General features: G+C 41.7%; 1 protein-coding gene across 4 annotated transcripts in view; it reads right to left on the bottom strand.

Annotated features, from left to right (window-relative positions):
• DAZAP1 (DAZ associated protein 1) overlaps positions 1 to 20467 on the bottom strand; it is a 60865-nt gene extending 40398 nt beyond the window's left edge. The window contains exon 1 of one of the 4 annotated variants that reach the window (XM_054979436.1): positions 20141 to 20467. In XM_054979436.1, the coding sequence (XP_054835411.1) occupies positions 20141 to 20172 (32 nt within the window). In that variant the 5' untranslated portion in view covers positions 20173 to 20467. The remainder of the gene's footprint in view (positions 1 to 20140) is intronic. The other 3 variants (XM_054979437.1, XM_054979434.1, XM_054979435.1) reach the window with 3 other exon arrangements.
• Positions 20468 to 21395: the final 928 nt, after the last annotated feature.

Raw genomic sequence — 21395 nt, 5'->3', positions numbered from 1 at the left:
TCAAAAGTTACCTTAACTAAGTTCCAAACGTTTAAAATTATTCATAGGTGGTATCTCACGCCTAAGAAACTATCCTATATATACCCATCAGCTTCCCCAAAATGCTGGAAAAACTGTGGAGAGATGGGCACGTTTGCTCATTGTTGGTGGGGATGCCCTATCATTAAAAGTTATTGGGAGAAAGTAATTGATTCGATCAAAACTATTACAGGATATGAAGTTCCCTTCGACCCTAAAATCCTCTTTTTAGATCAGTGGGAAGAATTACCTATACCTATGATTAGACAAGAACTGATTGCAACTCTGTTAGTAGTAGCAAAGACTGAAATAGCGCTGGTCTGGAAGAAAGATCATGCACCCTCCATAGATTCATGGTTTGAAAAAGTATGGAATCACTTTATTATGGAAAAAACCCATAACGACTTATACATAGCTGAACAGTTTCCTGCAAACTCCAAGTTTATGGAGAAATGGCTTCCTTTTTTTGAATATGTTGATACAAATAATATTCAGCCTAAATCAAAAATACTTCAAACAATTACTCTCTCTAGAACTTTTATGCTTTAATTTATATGCCTTGTCAAATTATATAATACTTGACTGTATATATCTAACTCCCTCCTGTATCAAAATAGTTTTGTAATGGTTAAGGTTTAGATTCATAGGTGTTTGTTTGTATGTTGTATGGTTTAATTATAATAAAAAATTTATTAAAAAAAAAAAATAAATGTCCTAAGTTAACCCTAAAAAAAAAAAAAAAAAAAAGATCTAACAAAGACAAAAAATGATGTCAACAATTATTCTTAACCTGCAACAGTTTCTAAAAGTGTGCAATATTGCTACAATTAGCAAAACCGTACTTTTCAATTATCAACCCAAGTCACTTTATAATTTGTCGTTACAATCGCTAATAATTAACAACAATAGATTGTGAACATTCAATAATACTAATAACAGTATTGGTAAAACTCAGTCTTAGAGGATTAATGGATCTTAAGGCTTTAGTTTGTAAATAAACCTGTATAGACTGTCTATTGTTGTATTTAGCCTGTTGTGCTTTTAAAAGAAAGTAAAAGTACTATCAGTATAGACAGTCTCACAGCTTGATACTCTTATAATTACCAACGTTCTCTTAGTATTGTCTTTCCCAAGAACTCTCTATTAACAATAGCTTTATATTCTATGAATTCTGGAGATAGCCAATTGTCTTATTATCTAAAGGTAGAAATAATGTGTAGGTATTATTTCATAGAGGATATATATAAAGGAAAAAAGAGAAAGTGTATGGAGTTATGAAAAAGAAAAAATATTTACCAGCAAGATTTCACTATCCACAGTTAACAATTCTCAATAAAGGAACAAACTATATGTACCTTAGGAATTTATTTTCCTTGGTTGATTATTACTTTTTCCCTTTCTCTAAGCCCACCCCCTCCCCTTTCCCTTAGAGTATTCTTCCTAGTTGTTTTATACTCTACCTATAGTATAACCCTTTTTCCCTCTCTTTTTTTATTTTAATTTTTTTATATTAATTTTTTTAAAATTATTATTATTTATTGAGTATTCTTATATTGCTGTATAATATTCCACAATTCACAACAACTCTTTGACTCAACAATTAAACTTAATATATCCCACCCTTTCCCCTCCCTTTTAATCCCTCCCAATATTATAGTCTATGGAAGTCTGAATTTGGTTTTAATTATATTCTATCAACTTAACAGTTAAGGTTCTTAAATGACGAGGAATACACTAAATTTCTATCTAACCCACCCCTCTTGCACCCCAACTATTTATAAAGTTCCCTCCCCCCCTTAAAGTCTACTTAGTAACGTGTAATGTAATTATGACTGTCACAGCTTCCTGTGGCTGAGGAGTTATTCTTCACTCTCCAGCCGTCAGTTCCAGACCTAAGCTAACAAGCTGTGAACACAAGAAATTTTTTTCAAAGTAACCAAAAACAGGGGCAACACTTGAGTGTCCAGCCCCTCCCTTGCATGGAACCCTCAAATGAAGTGTTAGCATTAAACCTTAAACCTTAAACTTTAAACTATACCCTTGTATTTATTATTCAGAAGTCTCTCTTTTGTGTTCAAGTTGGTTGAACGGGGATCTTGCTTCCTTTGAGGGGAGAAAGAGCTTGATCCATCTTCCTTTTTTGCGAAATTTTGTCCAGTTCCATTGGTATTTCAACACTGATTTTTTTGCAAAAGTTTGTCCAGAATCTTCATTGGTTGCAAATAGATGTTTACCTTGAAAGTTGACAGATAAGGTGGATAAATTGGTCCATTTGTATGGGATTGCTGCTTGTTTTAAGGCTTCAGTGACAGATTTCAATTGCTTTCTTCTGTTCAGAACTTCGCTGGGTAAGTCTGTAAAGACTAGGATCGGGCTGCTGCCGTAGAAAAGCGATCCTCTTTTTCTAGCTTCGGATATAATTCTTTTACGGGGTCTAGTGTCCTGGAATTCGACCAGAATATCCCTTGGAGTGTTCTGATGTTTACTGGGACCCACTCTGTATGCTTGCTTTATTATTGGTGTTATTCCATCTTCCAATTGTAAGGATGACGCTAGCCAATTTGCCATAAATGTTATTAAATCTGAGTTCTGAGTTGCCTCTTCATCTAGCCCTCTGAAACAGAGGTTACGCTGATGGGTAACAGCCTCCAGTTGTATAATCCTTTCTTGCAGATCTTTTTGTGTGTCTTTCAGTGCATGTACCTCACTCTGAGTCTCTATGCTTAATTTGATAGCTTCCTCCGCTTTTTTATTTGTTTTGTGTGGCTCTGCCTTTATTTCGGATAATTGTAAATTAATTGGTTGTAGTAGCAGCGGCATCTGAGTAAGGATACTGCGTTCCAGTGTCGCTAAAGGGGGAGGCAGATCAGAGCTAGGAGCTTTGGAAATTAAAGCTGCGTCATTCCCCCGTTCGGCCGCCATTTCTATAAGCTCACCTCGCTCTTTCTCTGGCAATGCCGCTTGATTTGCTGTAGGGTAGAAGTCTTGCAGTTTTTTCACCACTTTATTTTGTTGTTTCTTTTTGTCGATATCTTGTTTACCCATATTAGAGTGGCAAGGGTGGTCATTTTATCGAGTTTGCAAGGGTTATTGGCAAGAGAGGGACGGAGCTCAGCTAACACGTGTCCATTCTCGCTGGCTCACACGCCACGCCCCTCTTGCACTTATTTTCAAGTTATTTAGTGCATGTTTTTAACAAGTCAAGTGATATCAGTCATCACTTTGCACACATCAGCAGAGCAGGTGGGTACACACTTTCCTTGCATGCCATATGGTGGAAGAAAGCCTGTTGGGAAATCAAAAGCAGCAGAAACAAAGCCTTTCTTTCAAAAGCATACCAAGCAAGGTGCAGTAATTAAAAGTCCAGGTACCATTAACTTCCATCACCTGGTTATCCTGCACTGAGTTTAGGATATGACCTAATAATAGATTTAAAGAACATCAAAATTCTCCTCATCTTCTAATTAAGAGACTTTACCCTCCAGGGGAACTTGCATCCATTCAGCTACTTTATTCTCAAAAACAACTGAAGGTGTGGGAGAGCAGGTGTTTTAACTTCATGAAATGAAGCAGGTAATTTAGTCTAGCAAAGAGGAAAGAATACTCTGAAAGCGTGTTATTGACAAAAAGGAAAATTGATATCTGCATATTATATGGGATTGAAACAATCATGGTCACCCTTGGTAGATGACCTGCGCTGGGAGATGGATGGGGGAATGAGACCCTATTAAAATTCCCAGCAGCTTCTGATACCATCAATCATGGTATTCTTCTGGACCATCTTTTGGGGTTGGAAGGCACTGTTCTGCTGTAGTTTTCAGTCATACCTCAAAGGTAAGTTTCAGAATGTGGGGCTGGGAGGCCACTGCTCCACCCCTTGGCTTCTGAGCTACAGCGTCTGCAAGGTACCATCCTGTCCCCCATATTTTTCAATAGCTAGATGAAACTGCTGGAAGAAATCATCCAGAGATGTGGGCTGTGCTGCTCCCAATATGCAAGCAACATTCAGCTCAATCTTGTGTTTCCACCTCCTAAGGAGGCTGTGGAAACTGTGAACAGGTCCCAGGAGACAATTTTGAGACGGATGAGAGCTAACAAGTTGAAATTTAATCCCAACCAAATTGAGGAGCTACAGGTGGGGAAAAGGTTTGATCCAGAAATTGGGATGCCTCCTGTTCCAGATGGGGCAGCACACCTGCTAAAGGACTAGGTTCATAGCTTGGCAGTGCTGTAGGACCTGGGCCTCCTTTTGGATAAAGAGATGGCAGTGGTGGCTATGGGCGACTTTCAGTAGCTCTTCCTGGGTGATAAATATTTTACCACTGTGATGCATGCCTTGGTAACATCAATACTAGATAACTGCTCAATTCGGGCTGCCCTTGAAAACTGTCTGGAAACTGCAGTTAGTACAGAATGCTGCAGCCAGAATGCTGACTGGAGTGGCTTGCTGGATATCATTCCATTCGTGTACACTCTACACCAGCTCCCAAATTGCTTCCAGCCCCAATTCAAGATGCTGGTATTATAATAATTTAATAAATTATTGTCTATAATTTGTGCTTTTTGACCTCCAGTGTGGGTTCTTCACTGAGTTATTTGGTATTATAATAATAACAACTGTGCTTATATACCTCCTGTCAGGCAGGCAAGCCAGCCTGCCTGCCATATTTGTAAATGTATGGCTACTGGGGGGATTGGGTAGTGGGATCGGAGATGGGAGCCGAAGCTGAGGAGAAAGGCACTTGAAGGGGCAGCCCCGACCTACTTCCAGGAAGAAAGCTGCAGCTGTGGCAGCGGAGTGCCAAACAAGTCCATTTCATCCCATGCTCTAAGTTGCCAACAGCCAAAAAGTTGGCCACATTGTTCATACAGCATATAGTAAGACTCCATTCATTTCCTGACAAAGTAATATCAGATCGCGTCCACAATTCATTGCCAAGTTTTGGTGGGAGCTGATGGAAATAACAGGAATGACTCAAGGTTTGAGTTCAGCATACCATCCCAAGACCGATAGGCAATCCGAAAGGGTTAATCAGGTCCTGGAGCAATTTTTAAGATGTTATATTAATTATCAACAAGATAATTGGACTGATTTTCTAACGTTTGCAGAATATTGTTACAATAATAGCGTTCATAGCTCTACAGAAGCATCCCCCTTCCAGATCGCACAGGGCTTTGAAGGCAAACCCTTGCCTTTTGTGAAAGACACCCGCCCGGAAGTGGGGGGGGGGAGATCTCAGTGCTTGGTGGAACTCTTATCGTGGAACAGTGGGATCTAATAACAAACTCTGGAAAAAGCCAAACCACATTACAAAAAACATGCAGACTGTAAACGCTCCCCCCTCTGGGAGCAGAAACCTGGAGATGAGGTTTATGTGTCCACAAAAAATCTCAAAGGGGAACAACCAAGCAACAAGTTGGGATGGAAGTACATCGGGCCTTCTAAAATTCTCGAAATAATAAATTAGACTTGCCAAAGAATTTAAGACACATACACCCAGTATTCCACTTCAGCTTACTTAAGAAAGCCCTGGAGGCAGACACCTGGCATCCAAAATCTGAAGTCCCTCCCCCCCTCATGGTGGATGGACAACCTCATCATGAAGTGGAAATGGTGTTGGACTCAAAATGGAAAAGAGAAAAATTGTTTTACCTCATTCAATGGAAGTATTTTGACCAGAGTCAAAATGAGTGGGTTCAATCTAAGGATGTAAAAACTAAAAGACTCATAGAAGCTTTTCACAAATGTTATCCTGATAAACTGAGGGAAGGGTGATCTTATTATAGATGTAATTTGGGGCAAGCCAGCCTGCCTGCCATACCCGTAAATGTGTGGCTACTGGGGGGATGGGTAGTGGGGTAGCTTCCTCCTTCACTGTATCTTGCTTTGCTTGGGCCGAGTGGTCGTGCAGGTCTTTCACTGAGGTTGTAACTCACAAACGTTTATTTAGAACATTTGTATGCTATCTTTCTACCCAGATAGGGTCCCCAAGGTTGTGAACATAAAAATATTAAAAAATTTAAAACATTTTAAACAATTTAAATTTAAAACATTTAAAATAGTATAAAATAATTCAATAAAAATACTCAAACACAAAACACCAAGGGCCACTAGCAGTCATTGAAAGAACCAGATCACAACTGTGCCAGCAGAAGTAAAACTTTAGCCACTGTCTCATCATAACGGCTTCCTGTGTGCAAGAACGCAATTGAGACGAGATCTCTCTTCTACTACACCACTACAATGCCATATTGCACTGCCATGTGCTTAAGATGCCTGCTCTGCTAAAAAACCCCACCTGGACTGTGTTGGAAGAAAAACAGGGGTATTCAAATGGCTAAATAAATATAATTGATTGTCAGTTTTGTTTACCACCACAAAGGATACTCAGTCTTTCTGGCCAACAAGACCGCAAATAATATATGTCAAGCCTCAGCTGCACCACACTTTGAGTGGTATTCCCCCAGATGTTTTCTGCACTAACATCCTTAAAGAAAACACAATTCAGAACTCATTTTAGACGGGAAATGGCAAGTGCATCTACATGGTTAATGTACTGAGGTATGATAGCATTCTTACAAGGTGAAGTTAAAATAAAATCGAGAGGATGTATTAACAGAGGGACACACTTGTCAATGGTTTACTTATATGAAAACTTTGGAAAGGTTTAAAGTTGACAAGATGCAATATGATTTTGACCAACTTAAGACTGAATTTAAGACAGGTTTATGTACAAATGATGAGCATGTTATTGCCAAAATGTATAAATTCGTGTTGAAATTTGAGACGGAAGAACAAGTGAAAGTGCATGATTAAATGGGCTAAAAATTTTGGATACAATATATTAATGGAATAGTGGGAAAATATGTGGTTAAAAGGGTTGAAATTTACATTAAGTTCTACTTTTAAGGAGAATTTTTATAAGATGATGTACCACTGGCATATAACCCCTGAGAAACTGGCTAGAATATATAAGGGTCCGTTGAACTTATGCTGGAAATGTGGTCAACGTGAATGATCATTATTCCATATGGGACAGACATAAGAAAGCAAAAAAAGTTTGGACACAAATACAATTATTAATCCAGAAGATTATAAAGGTCAAAATACAATTGAAACCAGAGCCCTTATTGGGAATGATGGATCCTCAGTCAGAAATAAGTTACGGAACTCTGTTTTTATATATGACTAAAGCAGCAAATATGCACAAAATTGGAAGAGTCCACTACTGTCTGTAATGGAGGATTGGTTGATAAAAGTGTTGAAATTTGCAATGATGGCAAAACTTACTTCACTGATTAGAAAGAAGACAATACGTTTGTTTATTGATTAATGGAAACTCTTAATAGAGTTTTTGCATGAAATAGATAATATTGGATGACTTTTGGATTTATGGATGAAGCAACTTGGACATCAGAAAAAAAGCTTTTAACTTTAGAGTAAGAGAAAATCACAAGTCTTCCTTAAGTTTATATAGTTTTTCTTTTCTTTTTCTTCTATGTTCCTTCTTTGCTCTGTTTTGTTATTTTTGTTTATCAGTTAGGGTTTTTTTGTTTGGCTAAGTCTTGTGTAACTGTTTGTTTTATGTACTGTCCTTTTATTACATAAAACTGAATAAAAAAAAAGAAAACACATCAGACTGCTTTCACTGTCCCTCATGTAAGATGCAACTGATAACATCAAACAACCTCTTCCTTGCTTTGATTACCCCATACAATCATACAATTCTAGGAAGCACTCTTACTGTAGCAGCAATCCTCATTCATTCTGTTAATTTCTTCACCCTTTATTCCATCCATATCTTTGTAAAGGCTGCTGACTTTATCATCATCAAGACAAAAATATCTTAAACCCCCCAAAGCACGCGTGCACGCGCGTGTGCGTGTGTGTATATATAAAAGAACCAAATTTGTTCACATATTATACTGTGCATGGTTACCAGTATCAGCACAACTCGAATCGAACTCGAATCAAATACCTTTATTGGCATAACAGGACATACATATGCATAGTCAGCAAGGAGACAAAAAAAATCCCTTGCCCCTTCTCTTAAACCATTCTTCTCCTCTTCGATGCACAACAAAGAAATTTAGCCACAGACTCAATGATCCCAGGGTTATGTGAGGATAGTAAAAGGTGTGTCTTACTGTCGTCCAATTGACCTTCATGATTTTGAAGCAAAGGTTCTAGATAAATGGCGCGGATATCACAATACAATAAGCAGTACAGGAGAACATGTTTAGTACTTTCTGTATCACTGAAGCCACAGGCACAATACCTTGTGGAGTAAGGAATTTTCTTAAACCTCCCATGGAGTACTGCAGAAGGAAGAACATTAAAGAACGCTAACATAAATGCTCTCCGAAGGTGAGGGGAAGTCAACCCAGAAAAATACTCTGCCAGAGAACCATTAGAGGAAATCCCCCATCTCATTGGGAAACATCTACCAGAAGCGAGGCTCCTAAGTTCTTGCATCTCAATATCTACAAGTCTTTGTTTAATCAAAGCAAATGCAGACCTCTCGGAAAGAAAAACTAATTCATCAAGGAAAAGCCCGATTACAGAGATTTTTTTTCTATATCAGCTAACCATGTAAAAGACTGGGATTCAGTTAGCATGTATGCAATAAGACTATTGGGGCTGCTCCAGAAGTGCAAACACAGCCAGAATTTAATTGTTAGAATCCAGGCTTTTGTCTCTAGGCGTCTTTGGTTGGTCTCCAAACAAACAGCTGCATAAGGCACACATGATGGCAGCCCTAAAATATTAGTATCATGTGAACCACTCTCCAAAAAGTGAAAGTTAGTATTAAGTGTTTGACAGATTGCAAGCATCCTCTTTCAATATGGGGAATATTAGGGATAGCTTTCATATTTTTAGGTTCCTAAAATGGTTCCTGTCAGAAACCATTTTTGGGCAAATGCTAGACCAGGATTCAGAAATAGTCCTGAATCAGTTATTTCTCTGACCTGGCATGAGGTCTGAATTCTTTGACTGACATGGCGTAAGAAATGGGACTTTTGAAGGAACAAGGGACTTGCATGTATTCCAAGGAAAAGGAATACTTATGTAAAGAATTTATGCCAGCATATCCCTTGAAGAACCCCTGAACAGCAAGTTGGTGAGAATCCAAGTGATGACATCATCATATAGCTCTGACATAGGGAAACTTGGGGTTTTATGAATGGTTCATTGGATTAAGGCCATAGAGGTGGATCCATGATTTAGAGTACAATAGGAAGGTTTGTTCATGATGGAAGTGTGTGCGTGCACTGCAACACAGAGGGGAAAAGGAATTCTTCTAGAGCTCTTCTGTTTCCCTCATTTCCTCATACAGATACCGTCTCCAACCCCTCTTCAGTAAACCAGGAACTTGCTGACTGGAGGATTATTCAGCATGGCTAAGCCATTTCCTTGCAAGGTTGCCTCTCTCTCTCCCCCCTCTCTTTGTGGCTGGTAAGATCATGACATTGTAATTATGTATTGCACAGGATTAGTAGCTAAGATAAGCTTAGTGTATGCTTGAAATTTCTTTATGTAATGGGGAAACTGGTGAACTATGGAAGTTCTCTCATGGGAATGGTGGGGAAGAAATTCTTAAGCCTACGTATCAATAAAATATCATAAAAGGTACATACCGCTTTATGAACAGTTCTTTTTCCTGGAAGTATCATTTTCCTGCCTAAGATTTAAAAGATCCTTTTCAGGACCCTTTTTGCCTGAACAGCACACAGGCTAACTCAAGGCACCTATTTAGCTGGTTTTCTACATCTTAACATTTTTTTTGTTCTCTTGTTTTTGAGGGGAAGAAGGGGGAAAGCAACAGCTACTGCATTTTTTGATCCCTTTAGCCAAACTAGGTGTTTTTGCAACTCAATCATCAAAATTCCCGTTTAAACCTTTCTTCCGTACCTGCAGAGATGGCAAAAGCTAAGGAACCACTCCAAGCACTTTCTATGCTACGCTTACGCATTTTTCTGTGACTGCTAAGACCAGAGGCACAGGAAGGAATAATGGGCACACTACGCCTCCAGCCTCCTCCATCAGAGTTCTCCCTACACACCAACTTGGTGCATCAAATGGCTGCTTGGGCAATAAACTGGTCCTGCTCTCCTGTTTCAAATAATACCAGACTGGCATTGGTTTAAATGAGTAACGTTTGGTTTTTGCTTTGAATACCCATATCTGAAAAAGAAAGCCCATAATTTTGAGTCTGGAACATAATTCATTGATCTCTGGGACCAGATCTACTATCAGAAATAACTATAAGTAGCTATTGGAAAGCACACACGACCCACCTCATCTAAGTATCTGCAGTCTCAGGTTGGCTTGTAATGGACAAGCGATGAGCCAGCCTAAGACAATCTGTGATAATAATTAAAGTGTACAGAAGTGTCCTCAGAGATAAAATTACAAAATTAAAAGGTTATTCAAACAGAGGATAAAAGAGGACTAGCTGGGGAAAAGCCAGAGAAGATTTCTCATAGCAACCAACAGGATGCGACAAGTGAAAGCAGCACTTGGTCTAAGAAGTGCAACTTTTCTGCTCTTCTGGATGGCATTCCAGGATCATCATGCATCTACTCCTCTGTTTATAAAAAGAGAAACAGATGGGGGGGGGGGCGTGATTGGGAGAAAATACTGAACAGGGGATATTGGTACAGAATCCTTACTTAAGAAAAATTAAAAATCATGAACGTATTCTTTGGAACTGTTTCATGAAAGTGATGTGTAATAAAAATTTCAAAGAAGAAACAGGATCCTTTAGACATCAGATAAACAGGTTAGGCCTGTTTAAAAATCTAATTCCTACTGTTAATACTGACTCAACACTTGCCAACTTCCACTTATAACCAACTAGGCTCCCCCGCCATGTTCACATGAATACGTGCAAGATGAAGCAGTTACTCTAAACAAAACAAACAGAAGTTAAGAAGCCCAGGCCAGTGTCCTCATATAGTGTGTGTGGTATGTGTGTGAAATTAGCCAGCCACAACTGAAAATAATTACACCATATTCAAATATCTTTCATACTTTGCACACAAGATTAACACTACCAGGGTTTATGATTACTTTTAAGACACCCAGTAAAACGGGGCACAAACAGGCAACTAAAATTTATGTTCTGTCACAAACGCTAGCACACAAAACATTTCCCAGGTGGCAAACAAGCAATTAGACAATTCTTGAACACAATGACATGATTACCCCACAGGAGAGTGAGCCAGATGTATGCCCGGAGATGCTTAAAGTAATCTTTATTAGTGAGAAAAAAATTCTCACTATGCATTTGTTTCTCTAGACGAGAGTCAATACATTAAAAAGCCAATTCAGTTTAAGCAGAATGATGCTTTTTTAGCTATCTTCTAAACCAATGGTATAGACACATTGCTTAGACAGCTACACAGCTATATCTAGCTAGGCTACCTTACAAAAAAACTATTCACATGTTCCATAATTAAAATTAGCCTAAATTATGAGATGTGCATATTTTATTAAAAACTGTTCAAACTGTGAGCTGCATTGTTTTTCAAACATCTGGTGTTTGGCAAACTGTTGTATGAATGGAAGAAAGAAAATGGTTCTCTGGGGGCACCAGAAGTGTATGGGTAAAGCAACATTACTAAATACACAGGAGTGGAATGAAGTCACACAATCATGAGGGCTAGAATCTTGCATAGTAAAATAGCCCAGCGCTGGCTGATGAGTCAAATGACCCCTTCAGAGTTGATGAGCACAACCCTCATGGTGGATTCTAAGAACACAATCCAGGGCTAGGAAATACAGTACGGGACAAGATCTCTATAAAGCAGCCAGGTATTTAGCTCTCAGATGCTCAGCTCAGATGGAAAGAACTGGACACTGCTCCATACCACACACGTAACACCTTAAGTTGCAGCAAAGCTAAAACCAAGGTCATATAACATTGCAGTTTCACTTATGGCTAGGACATCCCAAGTTTATTATGCCTTCTTGCATTTCATTCACCAGAGGCTAACAACCTCTGTCCTCACCCTTGCAGACCAAAGGCAACACAGAAGGAATTAATGAGCACATCCCAATGCCAGGAGGGCCCTTCCAGTTCCATTTTTTCTAGACACCAGATAAAAGGAACCTACCCTCCCTGGTAACTAAGACCTTTGTCTCATGAGCTTGATTCAGAAGGAACTGGATCTACTCTGCAAGTAAGCATGCCCTAATAACACCTGCCATTAGATAGCCAGGTCTCACTGATGGATAGGTGTAAAGAGCTGCAGGAGACTTAGTAAAGATAGAGGCTGGACTAACTGAATACCATCAAAAAAAGGCAGAACTGGAGGGTCTTGATCTAATGAAGGCAGTCTAAGCAACACCAGAAAACAAAAAGCCCATCATACACATTAGGTACACTGTATTAGGGGTGTGCAATTCGGGTTTTGGATTCGGGTAAAGTACCCAAATCGGACCCGATTTGCAATGACTCAGGATTTAAATGTATTGTTTTTAATGTATATGCATTTTTATTGTACCTTAATTGTATTTTTAATATGTTGGTATCTGCCCTGAGCCCACTTGCGGGGAAGGCGGAATACAAATTTGAAATAAATAAAATAAAAAATAAATTTCTGAAAATTTGAAAAAACTCGAACCCAAGTTTCCCAAAGCGATTTGTATCGCTTCAAGTCAAGGGGTTTAAATGCCCCTTTCCATACTTCTAAGGAAGCATGGAGGTTTAAATGCCCCTTTCTGTGCTGCTTTGCAGCAGCAAAGAAAGGGGTATTTAAACCCGCGGATCAGCTGTTTGGCGGGGAGATTCCCCGCCAAGCATCTGATCTGGGCCTTCCCCACTGCCCTGCTAGCCACTGCAGCCATGGAGGTGGCGGCGGCCCCGGAGGAGCTGGCTCCAGCCTTCCCCGCTGCCCAGCTGGCCACTAAGGTGGTGATGGTGGTGCGGGCCCCGCAGGAGCTGGCTCTGGGCTTCCCTGCTGCAGCGGCGGCGGCATGGGCCCCAGAGGAGTTGGCTCCAGCCTTCCCTGCCACCCAGCTGGCCGCTAAGGCAGCGGTACAGGCCCCACAGGAGCCGGCTCTGGGCTTCCCCACCACCCAGCTGTTCGGCCTCCCCTCTCCCTGCCGGCCAGGTAAGTGGGGTGGGTGGGTTTCTTACGGAGCATGCTAAAGTGAGCTAAATACCAGAATCCCAAAGCAGCTTGCTCCTGATATTTTCTACACAATTATTCCACCAAAAGTTATAAAACTGTCTTCTGGAATGAAAAGTTCAATAATAACAACATTCAATTTATATACCACCGCCTCAGGACAACTTAACACTCACTCAGAGCGGTTTACAAAGTATGCTATTATTATCCCCACAACAATCTCTCTGCGAAGTGGGTGGGGCTGAGAGAGCTCTGGAGAGCTGTGACTGACCCAAGATCACCCAGCTGGCTTCAAGCGGAATCAAATCTGGTTCTCCGTATCAGAGTCCCATCACTTTTAAACACTACACCAAACTGGCTCCAGTCAGTCTAGAAATAATTCCAACACACTAGAATGAGGTTTCCAGAAATCCACCCCCACCCCCAAGTTTGTACAATTCACAGGATGTGGGTCAACGAAGAAAGGAAGGAGAAGGGAAATCTTCCTCCAGAACAGACCAAGTTCCTCTAACTTCATTTCGATGACTGGCAAAACTGACTTGCTACAAAAGCTATTTCCCTTTGTGAATTCTTTAATGATCTTTTTTTAAGAGAAAGAGTTCCTACAAAATGGTTCAGCCTGTTCTTCACTATGGAAAACGAGTGGGAGAAGAGAGCTTGTTTGGCAACAAACAGCCAGTTCAGAAGTTTGCAACTCACTTGTGTTTTTCATATGCATGCAATTAATGCATACAGAGAAAAGGGGAGTTGATGACAAGTGCTCTTATTCTATTTGAACAATCGTCAAAAATTCTTTTGGCACTTTATATAATCCTTATACTTGGCAGCTGATTACAAAGAGTAGGTACAGCTGCCCTTTCAAGCTGGAACAGCTACAAACCACCACCAGAACATCAGGAAGACCCTGATTGCCAGGACAGGGATGCCAACGCCTCTTTGACCTTAACAAAAAGCATTATATTGGATTTTGTGAGCTCCATAAAAATTAATGTGTTTAATGGTTAGAATGTCAGACTAGGCCTGGGAAGACCCACATTCAAATCCACACATGGCCATGGAAGCATGGTGGGTGAACTTGGGCCGGTCACACCTTCTCAGACTAACCTACCTGACAGGGTTATTTTGAGTGTAAAATGGAAGAGCAGAGAACAATGTAAGACACATTGGATTCCCACTGGGGAGAAAGGTAGGACATAAATGAAGTAAAATAAAAACTAAAATATACAGTGGAAAAGTAGGATAAGTATCTTTTAAATAAGTAAATATTCCCATGTTACTTATAATACAGAGTTTGTGATTTGTGCATGATTATCTAAGTGAGGCAGCAAACTGGAAATCCCAAGAGATGAAAAACTACATACATGGGTTCAGTGTTACCTTCCTTTGATACTTCACCTGGTATTTTCTCCACCACATTGTATTTATTCTGTATCTTTTCTCTTTATTCAATGGAGTCAAGGCAGCAAAGACATTATGTCCACGACACTAAGAAAATGACTACAACATATAAAAATGGAACAATGCTTAAAGCAAGCATCTCTCTGTTAAGGAGGGCTAGATTTTTTTAAAAGTGAAAGCTGAGAATCCAATGGAAGACAGAGGGTTGGATTCAGCCAGCTTTCTTACTCTTGATAACAGGAGGGCCATCTTGTCCGGTTCTCCAGCTCCATTATATACGACTTTTTGCACATCCAGGTCCCACGATCCCCAGCATAGCCTTTTTTCAACCAGTAGAAAAGCTGATTGCGTCCAACCCAGATAAAGCAGACTTCTATCATTGTACATACCTGCTAAAAAGTAGCACCAGTGGTATGAACTCATTTGTGCTTTACAGAGCAGATGCATTTCTGACATATTACACAGTGGTTTGCATGGTGTTCTCAATCTTCATTAGCCATTTCAATCCCCCTGTTCCATTCTAATGATTCCTGGCTACCTTGACAATAATTCAAACAAAAATGGCAGGGCTTTTTTGAGGAAAAGCAAAGCAGTGTATGTAAATAGTGCTGCTATTCATACACAGCTCTACAGATTGCCACAAGGCAGTTTTGGCCTCTGGCTTTGTGATAGATTGTAGTACACTGACTAGTTAACCAACACTGCAGACTGAGAATGGGTTTTTTTTAAAAAGCATGGACTGCATTAAAAAGCCCAGCTCACAGAAGCCAACTACCGAACATCAAATAATTCTCACCCTCCATCATCTGCTCTCTTCCAGTTACCTGTTTTACCTGCAGCTCATCTTCCATTGCAGAATGCTTCTAACGTGAAATTCCCATTCCTTTCAACTTGGCAAGGAACACGGGTAATTTTATGGCTTGGTTTTCCTCATTGCTAGAGCAAGCACAGCCCAATAGAATTAAAGTACAGGTAGTTCAAGCACCAATCCAGACAAAAGAAAGAAGGCAGCACACCAAACAGAACCAGTATGGTAATATGGTAATATGACCCAAACATTCCACACACTCAGCAGGATTTCTCACAGGAAAATATTTCTGAATAGCACCTGTAGTATTTACTGAATCAAATGCTCAAAGGTCACACCCTCATTTACTACTTAGTACTGAACTCAGAGCCAAACTACATGAGACATCAGACATGTGTTGTTCACATGTTGGGTCCTGCAAGGTTCCCTGGGCAGTGTAGTCTTACAAAAAACAGTCGCTCAATGCGATACTCCGCTGGAGAGAAAGCAATGTGAGGGATTCAATGTGAGGGATTCTTTCTCTCTGGGAGCTTGGGGGGCAGGGGACATAACAGGAGGCAGGAAATCCAGGGAGGCTTTTTGCAAGAGCGGCTGTTCTTTGTAAGGCTACACGCCTTTTTGCATTAATCTAAATGCTGCTCCTGGGGGCTAAAAAATAGCAAGGAGGATCAAAGGTCCTCAGTGAGAGGGAGATGCAAACATGTTCCCAATACAGTTCACCGAAATCCTCCGCAGGCGCCAAGCCATTAAATTCAACCTTTCAACACACTTGCAAAAGTTACTAATAACAAAAAAACTGTGATCAGGCAGGCCGGATCATTTATTTAAGTTACCTAAAAACCATTTTCATTATTTTTTCTTAGTAACTCAAAAAAAGAATCACATTGGTCATAGGCGACCAACAACCCTGAAGTAAATCAGTAAAGTGCTTTTCCCCCCCAACCTCTTGCGGACCATCAACAGATTTTAACTTCGGTGCAAGTGAATCATATGGAGAAAACAATCTTGAATTCATGTCCCTTTCAATGCAATTTATATAGCAACAAACAAAGCTCCATGCTCCAAAGAGCTTACAATCTAAATTGCAACCTTGAGGAGACTATCTAGGAAGAGGCAGGAAGGATAACAAAAGACAAAACTTGAACAAATGCAGTCGTGTGTACCCAGGCTTCATTTCAGTTGGGAACAACAAAGGATTATAAGAAAACATTAACATAAAAAGTCTTAAAGAAATCTGACTAAGAAATCCTGACTCCAGAAACCAAAGAATCACAAGGGGCCAGCAGAAACCCCTGCGCTGAACAGAAACAATGGAAAAGTTATCCCATGCTGACAGTTTACTTGCAATGTTGGTCTAACATCTCAATTCATGCAAGCTTATCACTGGAAGCACAGAAATGATGGTAAAAGAAATTGTATAGTTACTGTAAGGCATTAGCTCCCATTGTATTTCAATTTTAAATGTAAAATGCAAAGCAACACAAATACTACAGAATACTAGTTCCATTTTGCTGTTCAAGAACAAGTTTGAAATCATCTTATTAATACACTTAATAGGCCACTCTGAGCCTGCATACAGGGAGAGTGGGGTACAAATGCAAAAATAAAATAATAAAGTGTGTAGTTCATGCTTGTAATCACCAAAGCAGCACAATGGAGCCACCTACATAGTTTTGATGCATTTAGGGGACATCCCAGAAACACATGACTTTGTATGATACCCCAAAACTAGCAACATGTGGACTAAGCACATTACAGGAAGTATGGAATGTGGAGAACTCTTGATAGTTATTTGCATGGGGAGGAGGATATGAGGAAACTGGCCCTCTCAAGCTCTTGAAAGATTACAGAATCCTTGATGAGATTCATCTGGAAGGGATTTCCAAATCATTTATTCCACCCCCCCCCCCAATAGTTCCTCCTGGGGTACCCAGCCTGTTCCCTTAATAGTAAACACTCAACCATGAAGTGCAATTTATCACAAAGGCTCCAGAAGGAACCTACAGAAAAGGTCACTATTTCTGCATAATTAGGAGGATCTCAGGAGAATAATAAAAAAGTTGAAGAATTAATAACAAGAAGCACCCATCAAAGCAATTGGGCTGAGCATGCTCAATGCCCTCAGAATGCTGAAAGCAGTTGAGTCAGTTAAGATGAAGGAATAATGAGAGGTTTCAGCATACCCAAAGAGCTTATACTATCCAGAATCCAATTCCACGGGGGGTTCAACTAGTTTAGCACAGCCTGAAATCTCACCATTGCTTCTTGTTTCACTGCAAAAGGGAGCCTAGTAAGTGAGGGTTTAAATATTCTTCCAGCTCTTTCCCTACATACTGCAGACATCCTGCTCAACGTTTGGAGCAGGGTGACTAAGGAGAACATATACAAAAAGACTCAACTACTGAGCTATTCTGGGGTTATAATGCTTTTAATGCACAATCTCTTAGAAGGCTTGAAAAAAGTTACTTTATTCTTTTCAAATCCAGCCCTTCTCACAATGAAACTGATCTGCAGAACAAGCAAGAACAAGCAAGAACAAGCACATAAAAAAGCATATGAAGGCATCCCCATCTGTATGTGGTAGGAGAAGCAGGGAGGTCGTAAGAGATACAAAGAGCATCTTTTAAATCTGCTTCCCTCCAGCAGAGGTTGTCTCAGTCTCAAAGCCAGAAAGCAAGCCATGCCTCTGTTAGAACCTCTATACGTAAGAGGGTGAATCCCAGACTTCATGACCAACTCTGATGAGTCACCATATTTCATCCTGCATAGATGTTAATTATCCTTCAACAGCAGGTAACATATATGAGACACTGAGACAGCAGCAAGGGCTCCAAACAACGGAGGGACACCAGAGCTAGGAAAATGAACAAGGAGAGGCAAGGTTAAGCAACATGCCCTCTCCTCAGACTGCATGTAAAAGAAGGAAAACACACAAAACAGCTGCAGTTTCATGAGGGATCCCCATATGACCTTGAGCCCTAGTTGCAGGCTGGTGCAAAGCTGACAAACTCTCCTGAGTCCTATGTTTATGTCACCATTAGAAATGGAGAAACCAAGGACCAAAAAAGGCAAGCAACTAGAATGGGGCCTCACAACTCAGGATAAAGAAGGAAATCTCTTCAGTACACAAATGACCTGAACCTCACTTGAGTCTGCACACACAAGAAGTCCAACCTCAAACTCTCAGAAACCCTGAAAGAACAGAGCCTTTGGAAAGCATGCGTCCAATCTGTTATTTACCAGCTATACAAAGACACACGTATGCATGCACGCATGCCCCTCCAGATCTATCCTTCAACAGTTGCATAACCTTTACACACAATTGCATTGAGATAATAGCATGCATATACATGCACACACAGCATTTGATCCATATAGTTATAAACACCTCAACCACCAATTTGTCCTATCTAGGTCACCATCGTCTCCTTGGCTCTCAGGGTATCAGGCAGAAAAAGGCTATTCCCTACATCTGTTACCTGAAATTATTTAATCAAATACTGACCTGTGCGTACAAAGAACTGAGCCTTCTGGTTTGTGAGCAACTCCACCATTCAAAGTCCCCAACTCAAGCCCAAAGGCCTTAAGGATCAGTGACCGTTATTCTCCCTCATTAATTCTTTTCAGACCTGTGCCCACCCATACAGTTGCTCTTTCCCTCTAGTACCAAAAAAGGGACTCCACTCCCTCATCCTGTGCAACAAGATGGAGCTCAACTCCTTCAAGTCCTACTGATCAGGAGAAAAGCAGGATATGATAATTATTTTAAATTAAAGAAATGAAGTAAACAGACAACCTTCCCACTGTTCACTGCAACCCCCCTTCTAGCAAGCTCAGCTTTGTGCCCGACCAACTCCAACCTGTAAGAAAGCAGTGGATCCAGCTATCCTCCAACTTAAGTTGGAGGAAAGCTCCCTAGAATGGAGGAACGATTCAAAGTCATGCCCAAAGGAAAAGTAGGGTAGAAATATGTTTTGGTCAGTGGAGTAGTAGCACCCACCCCAGCAGCTGACCAGCAGTGTTCAGGCAACCAATGTTTTTAAAGGCACTCGACTTGCCCCAGCCTAATTCTAGTTGCTGACCTCCCAACCCCAAGCTTTACTCTCCACCCAGCAAACTATAATCCTCTCTCTTACACACAGGCCGCCTCATGAAGCCCACCAGCCATTCACACCTGCTAACCCCCACTGTCCCACAATCAGCCTAACCCAGGGTCACAAGCCACCCTACACACTGGTCAAGACGGGTGGGTAGCTGTGTTGGTCTGTCTGTAGCTGTAGAAAAGAGCAGGAGTCCAGTTGCACATAGAAGACTAACAAAGATTGGGAGTAGGGTATGAGCCTTCGTGAGTTTAGGTATCTGAAGAAGTGAGCCGTGACTCACGAAAGCTCACAACTTACCCCAAATTTTGTTTTCCTCCGGGAACTCTGACCCTGCACTGGTAGGAAGTAACCCATTTCCCGCCACCCCCCTCCTAAATCCGAAGGAGCCCCCTTCACACGCTCTTCCCTCAGGCGCTTACATGCAGGTTGTATCCCTTTAGAACCTGCCGCCTTTCAGCCCGACTTGGGGTCCCCAGCACAGCCCCCTCCCCTGAGGCACACAGGGAACGGCCTGCTCCCCGCACCGGACCACGAGGGAGCTTCTCAGGGGCGGGGGGGAGGGAAAGAGGGCAGCCCCCCTCCTGGCACCCGAGTTCCCCCACGTGGCCGCCCTTCACCCCCCCCCCCAGGGCCCTCACGTGACCCGCTCCCTCCTCAGCCCCCCTCCCTCTCTCACCCAATCTCATCGGCGCCCCCAACGCTGTTCATGGCAGCGGCGGGGCCGGGCTCAATCGGCCGCCCCTTCGCTTCTTCCAACGGCGGGGCCGCGGCGGCTGCCTGGCTGGGTCGGCTCCCTTCCTCGTTCCGTTCCTCCGGCCTTCCTCTGGCCGCCGCCGCCTGGCTTTTCCTCGCCTCCTTTTACCTCACACAGAGGGCTCGGAGACAGGCAGCGGGCGTCTCGCGCGCGCACGCGCACGCGCGCCTCTCTTCGGCTTGGTCGGCTGCTGTTGCCAACGGCCGCTCCGACCGGCCGACACTGCGCGCGCAGCCCCCTTCTCCTCGCGATGCCCCTCCCGCCCCGTCAGAACGTCATCGGATACTACGGGGTTTCTGGGGTCGAGAGGAAGGAGAGGGGACGCCGGCGAGAGAGACTGACGCCTTTAGCCACGCACGGTCCGGAAGTCCGGAGCGAGAGGGTTGACGGGAATTGTAGTCTTAAAGGGACCTGAAAGGGGGAAGTTGAAATAGTGCCTGCGCGTTAGCTGCAGAGGCGCAAGGCATCTTGGAAGACGTAGTTCACCATTGTAATATCTACCTTATTACGGCGGAGGAATGTCTGTCAAACCAGCAGGGCGCATTCAAGGTATTTTTGTCATCCCAAGAAACAGTTTTGCTTCCGTTAGTTCCTAAGCAGCCTAACCCGGACCCGAGTTTTCTGGGATATATATTTTTTTCCTCTCCTTTTAATTTCTTTAACGTTAGGTCTGCATTACTTTGTTCCTTAACTGCAAGAGATTCTAACTGCATGGCAAAAGGGAATGCATTTTTAATCATTAATTTCTCCCCTTCCATGGACACGAAAAGGTATCACCAAGAGTAATAGATTTATTGCAGCATAGATAATTGCTGGATAAATAATTGCTAAATGAGGATTTCACGATAGATTTTCATACCATCCTGAGCACAGTTACTCCAATCTAAGCCCATTGAAATAAATGGGCTTAGACTGGAGTAACTCTGCTTTGGATTGCACTGTCAGTTGTGATGAGCGCGGCTTAAGCAGACCCCGTTAGGGCTGTTGTGAATGGTCACTGTTTAACACGTGCTTCTGTGTGTTGCATAAAAATGTTTATAGATTGCACCTCGTGATTTTATGGCACTTTTGATCCCACGGTTCACAATCTCCCCTCACCCTTTTGCACACTCAAATCAATGCACACAAAGAGTGGGCATGATCAGATTGACCGCACTAGACATGAGACCACTAGTTT

This window comes from Eublepharis macularius, chromosome 5 (genome assembly GCF_028583425.1).
Source record: "Eublepharis macularius isolate TG4126 chromosome 5, MPM_Emac_v1.0, whole genome shotgun sequence".
Lineage (NCBI taxonomy): Eukaryota > Metazoa > Chordata > Lepidosauria > Squamata > Eublepharidae > Eublepharis > Eublepharis macularius.
Note: the sequence above shows the minus strand (reverse complement) of the source record. Positions and strands in the feature narration are given on the sequence as shown.